At 35.2% G+C, this 21,854-nt stretch overlaps 1 protein-coding gene across 2 annotated transcripts in view; it reads right to left on the reverse strand.

Annotated features, from left to right (window-relative positions):
• Positions 1-21,854, reverse strand: part of pdlim5b (PDZ and LIM domain 5b) — a 131,836-nt gene that overhangs the window by 58,526 nt on the left and 51,456 nt on the right. For both annotated transcript variants that reach the window (XM_030150273.1, XM_030150272.1), the window contains exon 3: positions 11,818-11,969. In XM_030150273.1, the coding sequence (XP_030006133.1) occupies positions 11,818-11,969 (152 nt within the window). The remainder of the gene's footprint in view (positions 1-11,817; positions 11,970-21,854) is intronic.

Below are 21,854 nucleotides of genomic sequence, written 5' to 3' on the forward strand. Positions count from 1 at the left end.
AAGAAAGAAATTCACATTTTATGATACAAGATTTTGTGACACACAAAGTATACCCCCCCGCCCCCCCCCAGCCTGATCTGCAGTAACATGTTTGAGTGTAAATCAACTGCTAATAAAAATTGCGAATATAATAAAAACATCAGATTAGCTGCATTAAAAATGTTCTTATTTCATAGTTTTCACACAGTATATCACTTTCTGATGTTGTGTTTTAAATACATGTTTCTTTGCCTCAAAATTTAAACACATGGTGTCCAGCTGAGTGGACATTTTTGAAACTATAAATAAAAAGGTTCATTAAAAAAAATTTCAATCACATTGTTTTTTCATGCCTAAAGAGGAATAAAAACACTCAGGAAAAAAATCTTAAGGTTCTCATAATTCATGCATGAAAGGGTTAATTACTAATTGTTATTAGACTGTAATTAACAGAGGTTGTTTTTTTTAAAACAATTTTTTTTTTTTTTTTAGCATATTATCTGGGTGAGTAATAACTAGTATTATAATATGTTCAAATGTGAGAAAACATCAGATTAGCAGCATTAACCTCCTAAGACCCAGGAAAATTAAAATCTTAGCTTTTTTCAATTACACAATTGTCTTGATTGGAAACCGCATAATGCAACAGTTTTTTCTGTTTGTTTGTTTTTTTTTTCAGATACATTTTTTAAAATAATTTTTTTTTATTTATTTTTTTTAATGGAATGTTCTTTGCAATGGACAGCAAGTAAAACTGTCAAACTTTTGTCCCCTACAGAGGACAAAAATGCATTGCTGGGTCACAGGAGGGTAAAAATGTTTTTATTTCATAGTTTTGACACAGTATGTGAGTAAATGCATGTTTCTGAGCTTCAAAAATTAAACGCATGGTGTTCAGCTGAGTGGACATTTTTGTAACTCCATGAAAAATAGGTTCATAAAAAAAAAAAATTTAAAAATCAATCACATTGTGTTTTTTCATGCCTAAAGACGAATAAAAACACTCAGGAAAAAAAATCTTGATTAAGGTTCTCATAATTCATGCATGAAAGGGTTAATTCCTGGTCCAACTAAAGGTCCCTTTGTTTGGACAAATATAATGAGAACAACAAAAAAAGCTCATAGTCGTTTAATTTCAGAGCTGATATCTATCCATTTAACATGTTTTCTTGATAATAACCAAAATCCCTTCAGCTCTTCTATCATTGTCTATGTCACTGTCCTGATAAAAACAGTGCTTTTAGACATTCCATGTTTTCTTTTCTGTCTGTTTTAGTCACATGATACACAGCAAGGTTATAATAGTTTTGGATTTTTCATTATAGTTTAGTTTTATTTAGTTTTGCCTTTTTTTTCTCTAATTACCTCCGCCAAGGAGGTTATGTTTTTGCCAGGGTTTGTTTGTTTGTCTGTTTGTTTGTTTGTCTGTCCGTTAGTGTGCAACATAACTCAAAAAGTTATGGACAGATTTGGATGAAATTTTCAGGGTTTGTTGGAAATGGGATAAGGAAGAAATGATTAAATTTTGGTGGTGATCGGGGGTGGGGGGGCCCACGGGGGGGGCCACTGATCAGCCTTGGCGGAGGTCTGCGCTCTCAGAGTGCTTCTAGTTCAGTTAGTTTTAATTAGTTTTTAGAGCAGGTTTGCTAGTTTTTATTAGTTTTCATTTTTTTCTAAATGCTTAGTTTTAGTTTAGTTTTAGCATTAATTGTAGTTTTGTCGTATCTTTTATCTTCTTCGCCGTCCTATTCAAATAAATCCCAGACAGGACTCTGCTCCTTTCTTCCAACTTTAGTCTCCATGTTTTCAGGTAGAGTGGGGACCAGAAGACGACTGGAAACCACAAGTGACGAGAAGTGACGGACCGTGAAGTGCTGTTTGGTGACACCAGCGAAAATTGCTAGAGCAAAATAAATCGATTTCATATCAGTCTGACATTGACAGAAACAAAAACGAAGGGAATTTTACCCATAAAAATTCTTAATGACTTAAGACTTTAAAATTCTCTTGCTAGCATATAAAGCACTGAATGTTTTAGGCCCAAAATTCATCAGAGACCTTCTAGTCCAGTATGAACCATCCAGACCACTCAGGTGGTCTGGTGCAGGTCTGCTCTGTGTTCCAAAAGTCAGAACTAAACACAGAGAATCAGTGTTCAGTTTCTATGCTCCGTATATCTGGAACAAACTACCAGAAAATATCAGGTCTGCTGAGAGTCTGAGTTCTTTTAAGTCCAGGTTCCAGACTCACCTGTTCACTGCTGCCTTTGACTAAAAGGCTTTTGAATTTTTACATTTTATATTCTCTTTTGAAACTCTGCACTGTAACTCTTACTTTAATATGTGTGTTTTATTTTTATTTTTTTATTTATTTATTTTTTATTTTATGTGTTGTTTTCTTACTTGCTGTTTATAATCCCCTCTTACTTGTTTCTTTTATAATGTTTTAAATGTGTTTCTTTTTCCCTGTCGTTGTATTTCAATGTCCTGTGTGAAGCACCTTGAATTGCCTTGTTGCTGAAATGTGCTATACAAATAAACTTGCCTTGCCTTGCCATAATTTTAATGCGTTTTAGTTAGTTTTGTAAACACACAATACAGTTTCAGTTAATTGTCGTCTTTTCTTTTAATTATAGTTTTTATTTATTTCAGTTAGCGAAAATGTTTTTACAATTCTAGTTTTCGTCATTTCGTTAGTTTTCTTTAACGATAATAACCTTGAGACAAAGGAGCTAGTACTGGATTGCATAACCATTGTTTTTGATGCCTGTTGATGGTCTAAGGATTTTTTCCATGACTGCATCATCAACAGGATTCCTTCCTTCGCTGAGTTCATGCCTTATTCCTCTTTGATGCATTCTAGGTAAACCTGACTCCTCATACTTTAATACACTCAGGAGCCTCAGAAAAACCAGGGTCTTCGGCCTAATGGGAGGAGCAGAGAAACAAACGCTGACCAGACCCAGACCAAAGCCTGACCTGATGACTTCTGCAGACTCTGCTGTGTGAACACCAGAACCGTTAGTGAGGCTATGAGGAACATCTGATCTGATCCAAATGTAGATGTTTATGCATCATGTACTATTTAACTCAATTAGAGGTAGACTTGTCATACCTGCAGCCAGACGTTAGTCTGGTTTTGTCTGTCTGTCTGTCTTTTATGTTTTGTTTGTCACTTCCTGTTTTATTTTGTTAAGTTTCCCCTCATGTGTCTTGTCTGTCGTCTTTACTTCCTGTTCCCTGATCGTTCTGACCTCTTACCTGATTACCTGTCTCCGCCCTGATTTGCTCCACCTGTGTCTCGTTGTCTTCCCTCCCTTTTGTGTATTTAAACCCTGTCTTTTCCCCCTGTCAGACGCCAGTTTGTAACTCAGTAGTTCTTACCAGCGTTTTGACCTCGTTTGTTCGTTTGCCTGCCTGTTTTTGACCTGTTTTGGATTCCTCGGTGTTCTCGTCTTCTGCCTGCTCCCTGTCAGTTTTTGTCTGCCTCATCTGATACCTGGTTTTGACCTTCTCGCCCTGACTACCGGTACGTGAGTTTGCCTTGTCCTAATGTCCTGTTGCCCGATTGATTGCCTGCATGTGTATGACCTGTTTCCGTCCCTGACCTCCCTTTGCTTTTCCCCAGTCGGGAAAAATACCCCTAACACCGCTCGGGGAGACGGGCTGTCGCCCTCGATCCGGAGGACGAATCGGAGGAGGATATCACCAACCATTATCCTCAAGATTCTGTCACTAATAATATTTTTTCACCTGTGTGTGATTAATAAACCATTTGAACCATATTTTTGGTGTTTGAGTTCTGCATTTGGATCCTGTGTTTGTACTAACGTAATCACAAGACTGATATATGGGCCGGCTGATATATATCAAGCCAATATATTGATTGTTTTCAATATCAGCCATCAGCCTTCATTTTTTTAGTAAAAGCCAATATTTGATCAATAATAAAAATGTTCTAAGATATTTGATCAGGAACCTGTGTGGGCAGCATCTGAAGTTCAATAAATGTTAAAACAGTACTGTGTGTTAATACTTTCAGTTATTTTGCTGCATAAAAATGTTAATTATCTGAGTGTTTCAATTATATTTTATGGTCAATGTGCTTTAAAAAAAATAAATAAATAAAATAAAAAATTGGCCTTAACCAAAGCCTACTTTGGCTGTTTTTCAGTACTTTTGATTTTGCCTTCATATACTATTTAAAGAAATGTTTATTATACCCATGTTGTGCTGAAAAAAAAAAAGATGCCAAACTTCATTTATCTCATCTGCCAATTATTTTTTTCACTTTAACCTACTCTATCAACACAAAAGGACAAAAAAACACACCAAAAATATAAAATCTGATTTGAAAAATGTATATAATTTATTACATACAGGGTGGGGAAGCAAAATTTACAATACTTTGAGGCAGGGATTGAAAGACAGTGTATGACCAATTAGTTTAATTTGCCACAAGAAAATTTACATAATAGAAAATGTTTTTATTCTATGTGTCCTCCTTCTTTCTCAATAACTGCCTTCACACGCTTCCTGAAACTTGCGCAAGTGTTCCTCAAATATTCGGGTGACAGCTTCTCCCATTCTTCTTTAATAGTATCTTCCAGACTTTCTCGTAATAGTTTTGCTCATAGTCATTCTCTTCTTTCCATTATAAACAGTCTTTATGGACACTCCAGCTATTTTTGAAATCTCCTTTGGTGTGACGAGTGCATTCAGCAAATCACACACTCTTTGACGTTTGCTTTCCTGATTACTCATATGGGCAAAAGTTTCTGAAAAGGTATGGATAATAGTGTTAGGTATGATTATGACATCAGTATATGTTTGGTTTCAAAACAGTTGACATAGTGCCTGCAGAGAAAAAACAACTAAATGTTCATTGTAAATTTTGCTTCCCCACCCTGTACATGAACTGCAGTAAAATGTAACGTACCAGTACAGGACATGTAAGGGTCAAACTGTGACAGAGCAGTGACAGAAACACTAAGACTGTTCCAGCCCTTCTATATATGTGGTTCTGTTCAACAGTAAATCTGAACAGAACCTTACTTTGGTTCGTGCTCATTGGAGGTTGAATGACAAGATTTACACTCACATAACTAATCAGATTTGTATGAAATGGGTTAAAAAAAACTGGTAATATCGAAGGGTAATTGTCCTGAAATGGAAGTCACCACAGCCCCCTTCCTTTGTACACTGACTCAGAGACGTCCTGTTTTTCCTCAAATTGGAAAAAATTAGAATGACACTTCATGCCTCTGCTGATAAATTCTCACAAATCTGGAATTCTCTTTTTCAACTACTAAGAAAAACTAATATCCCCTTTGTTCCACACTGACCTTTATGGTAATTTTTTCGCCTCGTTCTGGTTCTTTGTTTTTCTATCCACATCCACAACATAAGGCATCAATATTCCAAATGTGAACCTTTGAAGCCTTTTTTTTTCTTTTTTTTGTGTTAACCCTCTGGTATCCGGGTGCGCCTTTTAGGCACACTTTGCACTTCGTTTTAAAAAACTTCATATTATTTTTCACAATTTAAATAAGGTCAGAATTCAAAAGTTGTTCATTTTTGCATGATCTTTAAAATTCTGGCACACCAACAAAAATTTGCCCATTGTAAACAAAAGAAAATTACAAGACTAGCATCTGTCTCCCAAGTGTGCCTAAAATGCACTATTTCTTCCATTTGATATGTATGATTAGGGCTGACCTTGATTTTAAAAAATCAAATCAAATTAGAGCAGAAAAATAAATCAATATATAATATTTAATAGTTAGATTTATAGGTGTGCATTTTACGCACACTTGGTGACAGATGCCAGTATTTTTGAACATTTGACCTAGCGCCAAAAATAATAATGCAAATTAACCAATGTTGGAGTTAATCATTGACATATGCCAGGATGAAAAAAATCAAATAATATGTAATCCACTTTTTATGTAGTATATTGAAATTTTTTGTTTTGTTTTGTTTTTTGCATCCAAAAAAATGGTTTGTTTACAATACAAACACGACATTTAGAGGGTTAAAAAGTGTGACAATTATTGAGTATTTGGTGTTTTTATTTACAGCTCAAGTTGATAAAATAGAAAAAAATGTGAAACAATTAAAAACAAACTGTATGAAATTTTTTTTTTTTTTACTTTATTCCACAAGTGTGCCAAAAAGGCACACTTGGTGCTCAGTAAGGGCCTTGCTGGACGGGATACCGGAGGGTTAAAGTAGAAGGTTGGTGGACTTGTTCCTGGGTTTGTTTGTTTTGTTTTTGTATACATGTAAAAAAAAAAAAAAAAAAAAAAGGAAATGGTGCAACAATTAATTTTCTACTGATTTGTCACATATGGTACAGTGTTTGTACTGCCCAATTTCTGCAAAACTCCAAATAAACAAAGGTTGGGGAAAAAAAACTGGTAAAATATGATGCAACACTGTGAAGTCTACCAGTATCACATATGTCTTCGAAGGAGGACTGTTATCATATACATATTATACTAGTAAATTTAATTAAGGCTGAGTTAACGAGATCCATAAACTTGCTACCGTGCATAATCTAAATTCAATCTTGTCAAGATTCCAAAACTCCTGACTGGACCTTCAGGGCATCACATCTGCAGCGTCAGACACACGGAGCTGCTTCCAATTAGTCCAACAAACATGCATCTGTTTCAGATTCGGAAAACCAAGTTGAATGGAGCTGGAGTCGGTTATGAGAACTGTTTCCTATTCTTGCATCATTTGTCAGGTCATAATAGTACAGCCGTTCTCAGTCTGTTTCTGCGGACCCCACCTTTGGAGGATGAAAACCCTCCAGACCCCCCTCAACCCCAACAACATTGCAACAGTGGTGCAATGAAAAATTTTACTGTTCAAAGATTTTTGGAAGTGTGTGAAAACAGAAATAAAAAGATTTCTTGGTATTGACCTACATCTTGATTTAACCCTGTATATACTTGGAATATTACCTGAAGATCTGATAGACAGAGATTGTAGCTTTTTGTTGAAAGTCTTACTCGTAATAGCAAAGAAAATGATTACAATTAACTGGCTGAAACCACACCCCCCCCAACATAACGCAATGGATAGACAAAGTAAAAAAGGTTGTTATTATGGAAAAAACTATGGAAGGGTTACAACTGAAACTAGAAAAATTTGAGAGAAGATGGAAACCAATAATTCAAGCGATACAAGAGCTCTAAATATCTCTTTTTGTTTTTAATATTGCTTTTTTTTTTTTTTTTTTGTAACTCAATTATTTTATTCTATTTCTTTTCCTCAGTAGCATCTGTTTTGGTTTTGTAAATACACTTATTTGTGCTGGTGGAATATTAGAAGTCAGATTTCAAGAATGTTGTTGGTATCTGTGTAAAATATATACGACCTTGACATGTTTTGGACCTATATGTAAAAGGCGTAGTATAAGTAGTTATGAGTGAAAGTAATGTGATATGGATCGAGTGACTTATAGACTGAGGCTGGTGTGATTTTTGTACATCTCCATGTGTTTTATATGGGTGGAATAAATAAAAAGTTCAAAAAAAAAAATTATTGTTAGAAACATCAATATTGCATCAATACTTTTTGCTTTTCCTTGAATAATTTTTTGTTCAAATTAACCCTTTCATGCATAACGGTTACTACAGTGGACAGCTGTTCAAAGGTGTTCTCTTGTATATTCATGGATTTTGTTATTTTAGTTCCACATCAGCCAACACAGTGGACACTTATCCATCATCCCGAACACTGCAATTCATACATTACTGTAACTTTGCTGTTCTAGATAAACCTGATCTGCACTAACATGTTTGAGTGTAAAAAAAAAAACCCTTCTAATTGTTATTAGGCTGTAATTAAAAGGGGTTATTTTTTGTTGCTTTTTTTTTTTAACCCTTTCATACATGAATTATTAGAACCTTAATCAAGATTTTTTTTCCTGAGTGTTTTTATTCCTCTTTAGGCATGAAAAAAAAAACAATGTGATTGAATTTTTTTTTTTAAATCAACCTGTTTTTCATGGAGTTACAAAAATGTCCACTCAGCTACACCATGAATTTTATTCGTGAAGCAAAGAAACATGTATTTAAAACCCAATATCATAAAGTGATATGAAAACAGTGAAATGAAACCATGTTTAATGCAGCTAATCTGATGTTTTCTCACATTTTAACATATTCTAATACTAGTTATTACTCACTTCATGGAGATAATATGCAAAGAATAAATATTAACAATGAATTTCCACTCAAGAACCAACCAAGAACAGCAGAGTTACAATAATGGTATGAATTGCAGTTTCTGAGATGATGCATAAGTGTCCACTGTGTTGGTTGATATGGAACTAAAACAACAAAACCCATGAATATACAAGAGAACAGCTGGAGAAGAACTGTCCACTGTAGTGACCACTATGCATGAAAGGGTTAAACAAAAAGTTGGTTTTTTTTTGCATATTATCTCCATGAAGTGAGTAATAACTAGAATTAGAGTGTTAAAATGTGAGAAAACATCAGTTTAGCTGCGTTAAAAATGTTTTTATTTCATAGTTTTCACACAGTAGATCAGTAAATACTGTTTTTTTGCTTCTAAAATTAAACGCATGGTGTCCAGGTGAGTGGACATTTTCGTAACTCCATGAAAAATATATTAATAAAGAAAATTCAATCTCATTGTTTGTTTGTTTTTTGGTTTTTTTTGGGGGGGGGTCATGCCCTAAGAGGAATAAAAATATCACTCAGGGAAAAAAAAAAAACCTTGATTAAGGTTCTCATAATTCATGCATGAAAGGGTTAAAAATAACTGTTTTTTGCTTGAATAATACAAATAAACTCAACCAGACTGCTCTGAGACAATATTTATACAAACAAAAAAAACAAGAAATGTACAATTATCTCCAACTACGACAACAAAGTTCCTTTTTTTAGACCAACAAACACGTTGGTTCCACAGATGAACATGTGACCAGTATCAGTGGGTCAATGAGCCCGTTTCCACTGGACATCTGAGAACGTTAAAGTCCAAACTGGTCCAAAACACAAACATATGTGTCCATGTGTCTTTTCCAGTCCAGTCCTTGTCCACTGTCCAAACCTAAACTCTTTGTCTAGTCTAGTGACAGATCACCATGGTAACAGATTGGTTTGGTGTCCGTCCATAAAATGAGTCCAGAGTGCTCCAACCATCAAACATTAGTTCCACCTGATACATGATCTAACCTGAAGAACAAAAAAACACCCAGGACCAACCTCATGACCCCCCTAGAAAGACTTCACTCCTCCTCTAGGGGGCCCATCCCATAGTTTGACCAACACTGCTGTACTATAACATAAGGTGCTGTGTACTTTTAATTCCCCACTGCCAAATATAGTGTAAGGTTCTGTTGAAAGTTACTGCCCTGTAATGAACATTAGATTGTCTTTATGTCAGTTTGGTGCAGATATGTCAATGCATTCTTCACATGAACAGATTACATTGTTGAATTGACAGACAGATGAAAAAATGATTTCAATACCCCTTCGACCCGAACTTGGCCGAAGGGTAAAAAGCAAGTTTTTAACCCATAAAGACCCAGTGCTACTTTTATAACATTTCCCAGATTTGTTTTTCTCTTTATCCAATATCTTAAGTAATAATCTTAAGTGATTTATCACCATTTATTTATATTATCCTCTACATTTTGCCTTTTTTCAGTGAAAATTATTGTATTTTCCTACATTTAATTCACTGATCTTGTAGATGTTCATTAAAGCTCAGATTAAAGATGATGGTTATTCTATCAGAAACAGATCAAACTGAATAAACAGTGTCTTTTTCAGTCCAATCTGTCATTAACTGAACATAAACCCAGTGTGTCCATCCACTGTCATTGATCCAACTCCATGGGTTTTTTTAACCTCCTAACACCCAGGAAATGTCAGCAAAGTACAAGTTTTTTGTTTTTTTTATTAAATAAGTGCCTATATTGGAAACAGCATGATGCAACAGTTTTTTCAGATGCAGTTTTCAAAATTTTTATGGAATGTCCTTTGTGGTGGACAGTTTTCTTTTCTTTTCTTTTTTTTTTTTTTTGTATAAAGTTGTGAAACTCTTGTCCACAAATGTGGACAGAAAACCCATAGCTGGGTCTTAGGAGAATACTTTTTTTTATTTTTTATCCAATTTCATTCAATTTGTGGTTTAATTTGTTCTTGTTGCTTAGTATTTTGCTAATTTTGTTAATCCTTTTTTTTGTTCTTATTATTGATTACTTTGGCTGTTTTTGTTCATTTTGTTGCCTATTTTCTTATTTTTCCTTCAATTTCATTCAGTTTGTTGCTTTTAAAAATTATTTTGTTGGTTTATTATTTATTTTGTTCATTCACGTTCATTCATATTGATCAATTTGGCTGTTTTGTTGCTTATTTTACTTTTTTTATTACTTAATTTTGGTTCATTTTTTGGTCATTTTTTCATGTCATTTAGGATTTTGTAAAGTTCTGATTTATTTTATTTATTATTTCATATATATAAACCCAGTGTGTCCATCCACTGTCATTGATCCAACTCCATGTTTTGTTTTTTGTTTTTTTTTTTTAAATCCAATTTCATTCAATTTGTGGCTTGTTTTTATTCTTGTTGCTTAGTAATTTGTTAATTAAAAAAAAATGTTATTGATTACTTTGGCTGTTTATGTTCATTTTGTTGCCTATTGTATAATTTTTCCTTCAATTTCCTTCAGTTTGTTGCTTTTTTAAAATTACTTTGTTGGTTTATTATTAATTTTGTACATTTTATTGATCATTTTGGCTGTTTTTGTTCATCTCGTGGCTTATTCTACTTTTTTTTTTTAACTTAATTTTGGTTTGGTTTTTGCTCATTTTTTCATGTTACTTAGGATTTTGTAAAGTTTTGATTTATTTTATTTATTATTTCATGTACATGACACTTGTCTCTAGTGGTACTTTCCAATGTTTACGTGCAGTTTTTTTTTTTCTACTGTTTTTATAGTTATTGTTTTGCTCCCTTCTTGTGTGTATATTCAGTGTTGTGTTGCTACTGGAACCTCAATTTGAACATAAACCCAGTGTGTCCATCCACCGTCACTGATCCAACTCCATGGGTTTTACTGGTGAATCAATATTGTAGAAGATGACGGTGTTTCCACGGTAACTACGAAGCCTGTGAACGTCCAAATATGGTCATATCTGATGACCATGAAAAGATGAAGAACTGTATTTTACACCAATTATTGACATGGATTGATAGGATTAGTGGATCAACAGGTATTAAACTGTTTAGATCAGTAGATATTTGGGTCTCTAAGGGTTCAAGGTGGACATCTGGATCTTTAAGGGCTGGGTCTCTAAGGGTTAAAGGTGGACATTTGGATCTTTAAGGGCTGGGTCTCTAAGGGTTAAAGGTGGACATTTGGATCTTTAAGGGCTGGGTCTCTAAGGGTTAAAGGTGGACATTTGGATCTTTAAGGGCTGGGTCTCTAAGGGTTAAAGGTGGACATTTGGATCTTTAAGGGCTGGGTCTCTAAGGGTTAAAGGTGGACATTTGGATCTTTAAGGGCTGGGTCTCTAAGGGTTAAAGGTGGACGTCTGGATCTTTAAGGGTTAATTTAACCACCGACACAGAAGAGGGTATTTCAAATACGCTGACATAGCAGAAGGAAAAGTCAGCACTATTGTGTTCAGAGTTTGTTTACAACAACCTGCTACTGAAACACCAACCTCAGCTGACCCTAAAGTGGACTTAAGTCTATGTAGACCTGTGTAAACCCAGTAGAAGTCCAGAGTCCTTCCTTTAGTTGGAGTTTCTGAACACTGTGGACATGTGTGTGTGTGGACGTTACCTCTGCATAGTGAGACTGAGCTGGTCCGAGGAGGCTTTAATCTTGTTCTGGGCCTCCAGGTGGTTCATGCTGTCAGTGGAGATGCCATTTATGGACATGATGATGTCTCCGATGCTCATTTTAGCTTTGGCCGCCTTACCTCCATCAGTCAACTGAAATAATACAAACAGAAAATACATGAAAGTAAGAAAACAGGCTTAGTTTGTCTCCATCTGGTTTTCTTTAGTCCTTTATTTTCATCTGTTTACATTTCAGTTCATTGTTGTTGTGGTTGTTGTTCCATTTTTTAGATAGATAGATAGACAGACAGACAGACAGACAGACAGACAGACAGACAGATAGATTTATTAACTTTTTTGCTGCGGAGATTCTGTCGCTCGCTGCTCCTGTGTGTGTGTGTGTGTGTGTGTGTGTGTATGCTGCCCGGAGAGTTAGAGGAACAGTAAAGCATGTCAGTTTCACTTTCACTTCCGCTTGGACAATCATGCTAACACCCCCACACACACACAATCACACAATCAATGCAACTGTTAATCCACATGTCGATAATAATCTAATATAAGATTATTATTAGGGTGGTCCTTATATGGGGGTCAAAAAATTTTTGGGGGGAAATGTTCGACTCTTACCCCTTAAATTTGTTAGGATGCCAATAAAAACAAACTGTGCAAAATTTAAGATTGTTTTGAGAATATCTGGGGGTAGCTCAAGGCCTTCGAATATTTCCAAAATCGTTAAATATTGCATAAATTTCACCGTTCTTACAAACGCACGCCACATTACAAATTGGAATGCAACATTGCTTTTATTAACACCCACACATTAACTACACATGCACAACTACACAGTATATCCATAAAAAGGAACAAACAAGCCAGAAAAGTTCATGCATGTATTCGCAAAAGATCGTAGAACTCAAGTCAGAATTATCGTCTTGTCTTCAGTTGAGTGATCGTAACTGTTGTCACATGTATATTACAAGTATGTTACAAAATAGCAAGAAACAAATGAACACAAATAGTGTCCTGCATTCATGACTGAATATTGAACTGAAAGATGCATGATGATAATGTTGATGAACATCTACTGTCACATCTGGAGCACTGAGCAGCGTGGCCTTTCTTGCATCGGAGTATTGTCTGTGCTTCACTCAGACTGATATGTTTTTACTGTCACAGACATACCACTACTAAAACACTAAACTGTGATTCCACACAAATAGTGCACAACAGCACCTTTTGGGGGAAACCCAAAATTAGGAGATGAGGTCAGCAAATCCAAGTAATATGGAGATTTTAAGCTTTATCTAGTGATGTGCTGACTGGGTAAAACCACCACATGTGGTTACCAACAGTCAGAATACATAAGGCCTAGATCTACATGATCAAATGAACCAATTTCAGCCATAAATCATTAAACAGCATGTCAGAAGCCTTGAACACAATGCAGCATATAATAACATGCGAAAAATACCGAATACGGTTAACTGTGTTATATTTTAAACTTCTTGAGCAAACTCTAAATATTGGTTAATGTTCCTAAAATTTTGCCAGAATTTTTTTTTTTATTTATCCTAACAAATTGGTGGGGTGAGAGCATGAACATTTGAAAGTTGAAAAATAAGGACCACCCTAATTATTATATCCTATGTACATCAATGTTCTTATTTCATATATATCAATCAACATATATATCAATCAATATATCGGTTATTGGCTGATATATTGGATATCGGCTTTTTTTAGCCCCCAATATCGGTATTAGCATCGGTCTCAAAAATTCCATGTCAGTCGGGCTCTAGCTCTGACACTAATATTCCTTTGGAGTTAAACCCATTCTATCATTAATTCTACAATTTCGGCCCAAGACTGTATCTTAGAAACTACAAAAAAAACTGGCACTTTTTGCTGAATTTTTCTTTATTAGTGACTGAAATTTGGTGAAGTTTAATTACTTTTATTCTGGAAGTATTTGACTTGTAGACCAGTGGAACCATTGAGTTCAGTTTCACTCGGAACCAAAAGTCTTTAAACTGAAAGAAATATTGATTTAAGAATTATTGTGATAATTTTTGATATAAGATGAACATTTTGGAGTGTGCATGGATGCGTTTGGCATCTTGCAGAAACTTTAAATAAACAGGAAATCAAAAAATACCCAGAGAACATTTCACTGCATATTACCGCTCAGACATATTGTGTTCTCTGAGCTCCCCCTTCCGTTTCCCGTCTTATGTAACCTTTGACAGATAAGATAGACATCTTATTTTCCTCACAACTTCCAGGATCCTGAATCCAGCCAAACATTCAGGTCAGAAGGAAAGGCCAAACATTCCCCCAGCAGTGAGTCAGTACTACCGCTCAACCACATGGAGCACATCCAGAGGTTAATTACACACCATGGAAACCCACAACGGCCCGCTTTATTCAGTTCCACATACGCTGGGCCCCACATGTACTTATACTTCTGCTTTAAATATTACAAATGGAAGAGTATCATTTATGTGCATACTTAGTTATATTATTTATTACTTTGCCTGAATATTCAGCCAGTGAGGTCAGTTTGAGGAGTTCGTATCTTTGTCATTTGTTTTTGCAGAGGCTCCTGATCTGTACCAGAGGGGTCTTCAGGGTCAGCCAACTGGACTTTTACTACTTTTCTAAGGTGGCATTTAGCTGGGTCTACTGACTATTCTTAGAATTTCCTTTGTCCTAAACCAGGGGTCTCAAACTCATTTTCTTTCAGGGGCCACATGCAGCCCAATTTGATCTAAAGTGGGCCAGACCAGTAAAATAATTGCATAATAACTTATAAATAACGACAACTCCAAATTTTTGTCTTTATTTTAGTGCAAAAAAAAAAACATTACATTTTGAAAATACTTACTTTTATAACCTATCCAAACAAAAAAGATGTGAATAACCTGAAAAAACGGAAATTTCTTAAGAAAAATAAGTGCAATTTTAACAATATTCTGCCTCAGCTTATCATTTATACATGTGCATTATGGATCGGATCTACAAAGACTCTGCTGTTGGTCCATCAGTCTCCATGACGACCATGACTTCAGTTTTTGTGGGTCCTGGAGTGGCTTGTCACCTCTATTTTCTCCCTGAAGTATCTGCTGCAAAGACACTAAACACTGAATAACAGGCAGAAAATAGTTACAATTGTGCTTCATTTTCTTCAGACATTTCAGGTTGTTGATATTTGTTCAGGTTATTCACATTTTAAAGTTTTAGGATAGTTTGTATATGTAAGCATTTTCATAATTTAATGTTATTTTTTGCACTAAAACAAAGACAAAAATTTTAAGTTGTCATTATTTATAGGCATAGTGTAATATTTTTTTCACATCAAAACGAGAAGAAAATATGGAGTCATTATTTGTTGTAGGTTTTTATGCTGTTATTATTTTGCTGTAGATCACATTGGTCTGTATGTGGAACCTGAACTAAAATATGTTCCACAGCCTTGACTGTGGAATTTTTGCACTTTGCAAATTCATCCCACGGGCCACACTGGAACCTTTGGCGGGCCACATTTGGCCCCCGGGCCGCATGTTTGAGACCCCTGTCCTAAACAGACAAGAAGGAGTTGGAGGTAGTTGAAGTTAAAAGGATGACCAGGGACTGAAGATAGAAATGAGCCGTGGCTGTGATCTTATATGGGTCTGTCCATGAAACTGGGTTTATTTTGGCTTTTTAGACCCAATTATAAAAGGTAAATGTAGAAATATTTCCCCCCAGGATGGACCTAATGATGACCTCAGATAAATGCAACAAAAAAAATAAAACAAGAAAAGCACTCGGAGAGAAAAGACCTCCACCAAGACCGATCTGTTGCCCTCCCCCCGATCACCACCAAAATGTAATCATGTCTTCCTTGTGCCAGTATCAACATTCATTCATTCATCCATTCATTTTCTGAACCCGCTTTATCCTCACTAGGGTCACGGGGGTCGCTTGGAGCCTATCCCAGCTACATAGGGGCGAAGGCGGGGTACACCCTGGACAAGTCACCAGTTCACTGCAGGGCTGAACATATAGAGACAAACAATCACTCTCTCATTCACACCTACAACAGTATCAACATTTCCTGAAAATTTCATAAAAATCCGTCCATAACTTTTTGAGTTATCCTGCTAACAAACAAACAAACAAACAAACATGCAAACACACAAACAAACACACAAAGCAAAGCGATCACAATACCTCCTGGCAGAGGTAATTATCTTCTTGCTCTGATCCATCCCATAATTAATGAATTTTTAATCAAATATTGGGTCCAAAAATAGGACCTAAATATGGACATTAAATCTCTCTAGGTGTCAGTGCATTAGATGTGATCTTCTATAGACTATAAATAAAGACACTGTGTTAAATGTGTTGATCCTAGTGGTTTTTCTAATCCACACATGTGGGTTTTTCATCATTCTCAGTCTCATTCCAGGTTTGGTGTGGAACCCATCGTGTCCACTGGTGTTACATACAGAACCTGAACACTGAAACACAAATAAATCACAAATGATTTTGCAACAGCTGTCATTTTTGTGAAACACTCCGCCTTGAATATTTACTTCAATTCCCAAAATGCACCTGTGAGAGAATAAAAAGATATTTGAAAAAATAGTAGTGTGTAATTTTTATGTCCTTGGATGTGGATTTACGTATAAAAATAATATAAAAATGTGTTCTATCTGAAAAATAGTTTCTCTTTTATCTCAGTAAATATTTGTTTTTAAAATAGACCCAAAGTTCTTCCAAACCTGCTTCAGAACACTAGTCTACATCTGGTTTGAATGTTTAGCCCCTCTGTCCTGTTTTTAGGACCAGTTTCATAGAAGCATCCATTTACAAATGTTCATTAATACACTGCAAAAATCTAAATCTGACCAAGTGTGTTTTTCTCATTTCTAGTCCAAATATCTCATCACACTTAAAATCAGACAGAATCACCTAGAGGAGCTTTCAGTGAGATGTAAGAACTGATTTATAGACAATAGATCTGGACAATCTGATTTCAACAAATCTGAACAAGATCATTTTACTTGTTCCATTGGCAGATTTTATTTAGCTTATTTATTTAGCTTATTTGAAGATATTTTTTTTTTGCTTAACCCTTTCATGCACTGTCCACTCCAGTGGACAGTTCTTCTCCAGCTGTTCTCTTGTATATTCATGGGTTTTGTTGTTTTAGTTCCATATCAGCCAACACAGTGGACGCTTATGCACCATCCCATACACTGACATTCAGACCATTACTGTAACTTTACTGTTCTTGATAAACCTGATCTGCAGTAACATGTTTAAGTGTAAATCAATTGTTATTTGTTAGACAAGAAGGTTTTTTTTTTGCATATTATCTCCATGAAGTGAGTAATTACTAGCATTAGAATATGTTACAATGTGAGAAGACATCAGATTAGCAGCATTAAAAATGTTTTTATTTCATTGTTTTCATATCACTTTCTGATATTGGGTTTTAAACATATGTTTCTTTACTTCAAAAATTAAATGCATGGATATTTTTGTAACTCCATAGAAAAAAAAAACTCGATCGCATTGTTTTTTTCATGGCTAAACACTGAAGAAAAAAATCTTGACTAAGGTTCTCATAATTTGTGCATGAAAGGGTTAATTCAAGATATTTTTTTTTGCATATTTCAAGATTTTTTTTGCCTAATTCAAGATTTTTTTTTACTTAATTCAAGATTTTTTTTGCTCAATTCAAGATTTTTTGCTTAATTCAAGATTTTTTTTGCTCATTTCAAGATTTTTCTTTTGCTTAATCTAAGATTTTTTTGTTTAATTCAAGTTTGTTTTTTTTTTTGCCTAATTCAAATTTTTTTGCTTAATTTAACATTTTTTGTATAATTCAACTTTTTTTTGCTTAAATCAATATTTTTTTTTTTCTTAATTCAACATTTTTTTTGCTTATTTCAAGATTTTTTGCTTAATTCAATTTTTTTGCTTAATTCAAGATCTTTGTTTTGCTTAATTCAAGATTTTTTGTTTTTTTCTTAATTCAACTTTTTTTTGCCTAGTTCAACATTTTTTTGCTTAATGTAACTTTCTTTTTTTTTTTTGCTTAATTCAACTTTTTTTTTGTTAAAACAAGATTTTTTTTTTTTTTTTGGCTTAATTCAACTTTTTTTTTTTTTGGCGTAATACAAGCAAAAAATCTGCCAATGGAACAAGTGAAAATGATTTTAGTAAGATTTCTTAAAATCAGATTTTCCAGATCTATTGTCTAAAAATCAGTTCTTATATCTCACTGAAAAGTTCCTCTTTAGGTGATTCTGTCTTATTTTAAATGTGATGAGATATTTTGACTAGAAATAACAAAAATAAACTTGGTCAGAGTTTGATTTTTTCCAGTGTATGCATTGTCACCTAATAAACCCAAATCCATTTCCTGCTCACACCAACAACACTTTTTTTTTGACACTATTTACTGTTTTCCACACATGGGTGCCTGGTGGAGCGTTGGTGGGTCCACATATGTTCCTGAACAGAAGGAACATGACACAGACTGTACATGGACGTATGGAAGTGAGAAGAAAAGAAAGCCCGAGTAGGTCATGGAATTTTAGACTTCAGTATTTTCTCTCGTTGACAGTGTATTTACTGTTTGAACTGTGTAATGAAACACTTATTAAACCTATAACATATGGAAAAGGTTAAGGGATAACACAAGCAAATATAAAGCAATGAATGTACAGCTCATGTCTATAAAAGGACATTGAAAAAAGCCACAAAGTGTACGGTTTGAAAGTGGCAGTGACATTGTGCAGACTTGAAGGTTTGATGGCTGTGTTGTGGAGACGGTTCCAGTTTACCACGTCTGTCTGCCATGTTCAGACCTGCACACGCATCTAATAAAACTGTGGCTGACTCTCCCAGGTGTGGGGATCAACTGGTGATTATGCAACGTACAAACACTCAGTATGTGTTGACTTTAAACCTGTACAGCCACGCTGGTGACGCAAAAGGGTTTACGTCATCTGTAAGGACGGTGATAAAGCAGAAGTGAAGAAGCAGAAAGTGAGAGTACAGTGACAGTTCAGACGAGGGCAAGAAGTCAAGAGGATAACGACTGGGTGATGAAGAACAAAGTGGTTTATCTGTCAGGTCTAACACTTTAGACCAGGGGGGTCAAAGTCATTCAGGTTCAGGGGCCACGTTTAGCCCAATGGGATCTAAACTGGGTCGGACCAGTCAAATAATAGTCATAATAACCTAGAAATTAGAATCTAATGTAAATAACCTGAACAACCACGAACACCCTGAAATATTGCTGGTATGTGTTGCCCTTTACCATTAGTGGTATAGAGGGTATGCACAAACCAGTGGCAGCTGCTCGTCTTTCAGACAGGGGAAGCTCATTGTTGGCTTACATTAAAAAAAAAAAAAAAGTCATGTTATTCAAACATAAATTCGTCCCTCCGTTCCTTTTTAAGAAAATGGTCAGTGACCTTATCGTACCAACTAAACAAGAAAACGTTGAAATTATGTTAAATTGAAACAAGGAAGTACAATGAGTGTGTTTTATTTACAGTGCAAGAAATGAACAAGTCATTTCGTAGTGGTTTCTCTCTCGATTTCACAGCAGAATGTGTGACGGTATCAAACTGAACTCTGTCAAGTGAAGGAGCAGATCTGAAAATAGCTGTCAATCAAACGGAAATGCAAATGCAAATGCACTGACCGTAGATCGTATGAGAAAAAGGCGCAACGGGAATGTATGAGAAGTGAACAACATCCAGTCTGTTGATTTGTGATAAAGCTGATTCTGAACGAACTCGTCTGTGAGAGTAACGTGTTTCAACACATTTGTAGTCAATGAAATGTCAACACAACCGAACATATTTAACCATTTAAATTTTGTAATTTTAGGGGAAGCTGAGCTTCCCTTGCAGTCTGTGAGAAATCACCTCTGTTTGACACAGAACAGAATAAGGACATAAAACTGTCTTGAAATGTTAAAATCCAAGCTTTTCACTGTGTTATACTGTAAATATTACATTAAATATGTTTTACAGTAATATATTGTTTCTTGGAATACGGTGGTTACTGTAAAATGCAGCAACTGTGGCTAACAGTATTATACTGTAAAAGGAACATTATATACAGCCCAGTACCGTATTACTTTTTACAGTAAGAAACTGTAGTTGTAGATTACAGTACAGATACTGTAGAATAACAGTAGCATACTGGCAACTCTAGCTGCCAGTATTTTACTGTTATTTAACGGTAAAATTTGTTACAGTGTGTTGTCACATGTATATTACAAGTATGTTACAAAATAGCAAGAAACAAATGAACACAAATAGTGTCCTGCATTCATGACTGAATATTGAACTGAAAGATGCATGATGATAATGTTGATGAACATCTACTGTCACATCTGGAGCAGCGTGGCCTTTCTTGCATCGGAGTATTGTCTGTGCTTCACTCAGACTGATATGTTTTTACTGTCACAGACATACCACTACTAAAACACTAAACTGTGATTCCACACAAATAGTGCACAACAGCACCTTTTGGGGGAAACCCAAAATTAGGAGATGAGGTCAGCAAATCCAAGTAATATGGACATTTTAAGCTTTATCTAGTGATGTGCTGACTGGGTAAAACCACCACATGTGGTTACCAACAGTCAGAATACGTAAGGCCTAGATCTACATGATCAAATGAACCAATTTCAGCCATAAATCATTAAACAGCATGTCAGAAGCCTGGCACACAATGCAGCATATAACATGCGAAAAATACCGAAAATAGTTAACTGTGTTATATTTTAAACTTCTTGAGCAACCTCTAAATATTGGTTAATGTTCCTAAAATTTTGCCAGAGGTTTTTTTTTTATTTATCCTAACAAATTGGTGGGGTGAGAGCATGAACATTTGAAAGTTGAAAAATAAGGACCACCCTAATGCCCATTCTGTGTTAGACTCAGTGGTGCCTTCAGGTTCGGTCGTTCTAAAAGACTGTCCCCTGGTTTTAAAGCAGCCACTGGAACATGAAGAATGTACCATTGTGTTTATCCTCAGAACAAAAAAAAAGGAAAAAACAGGAGACAAAGAATGAGGAAGTGACAGCGGTGGAGGCACACACATGTTGCTCTAGAATCAGGGCCTTTTTTTTTCGGGCTCATTATCTAGTAGATCAGAAGCAGGAAGTGTAGACAGAGCCGCTGAAGCTGATGTATGCATACCAACGCCTGTGAGCGCGAACGCACAGCAACAAGTGAGGCTCCGAAAAGGAAGTACGCTCAGAGTTTGGACTGAGTCACTGGTTTTCTCAGGTTCTGACTCAGATTCACACTCAGGCTGCAGCATTTACTGAGTCAGTCTGGATTCGTTTACTTTCAGTCAAATAAGTCATGTTTCTGTGGAACAGCTTCACGCAGACGAAGCCCTGAAGCTAGGGTGAACAGGTGCTTACGAGTCACATGTGGGACAAGCAGTGTGTTTGTGTGGGACACGGAACTGTAATGCTGGAACAAAGTCTAGATTTTCAAACAATGTGCATCTTATTGTCGAGCTTATAAATATGAATAACAACAATTTGATTTGGTTGCACACAGTATGCATATTTTTGCACTGGGCGTTTATTTTTTGCTTTTTTTGCACAGGTTTCAACAATTTTTCTTTTGCTTGTAAAAACAAAACAAAAAATCTACTTGTAAAAACTTCAAAAAGAAACCTCAAGTTTCAAATATTGTAATTAAATACTTTTACAAAATCAGCTTTTTTAATTTTTATTTATTTGACTACATGCTTTTTCATTGTAGTTTAGTTTTAGTTAGTTTTGACTTTTTTTTTTCCTCTAATTCAGTCAAGTTTTAACCCTTTGGGGTCCACGGTCACGGCTCCAAGACTGAATCACCGAGGTTCTAATAGTTTTGGATTTTTCATTATAGTTTAGTTTTATTTAGTTTTGACTTTTTTTCTGTAATTCAGTTCATTTTAATTAGTTTTTAGAGCAGGTTTTAGAGCATTTTTTTCTAAATGCTTAGTTTTCGTTTAGTT

This window comes from Sphaeramia orbicularis, chromosome 12, assembly GCF_902148855.1.
Source record: "Sphaeramia orbicularis chromosome 12, fSphaOr1.1, whole genome shotgun sequence".
Taxonomy (NCBI): Eukaryota; Metazoa; Chordata; class Actinopteri; order Kurtiformes; family Apogonidae; genus Sphaeramia; species Sphaeramia orbicularis.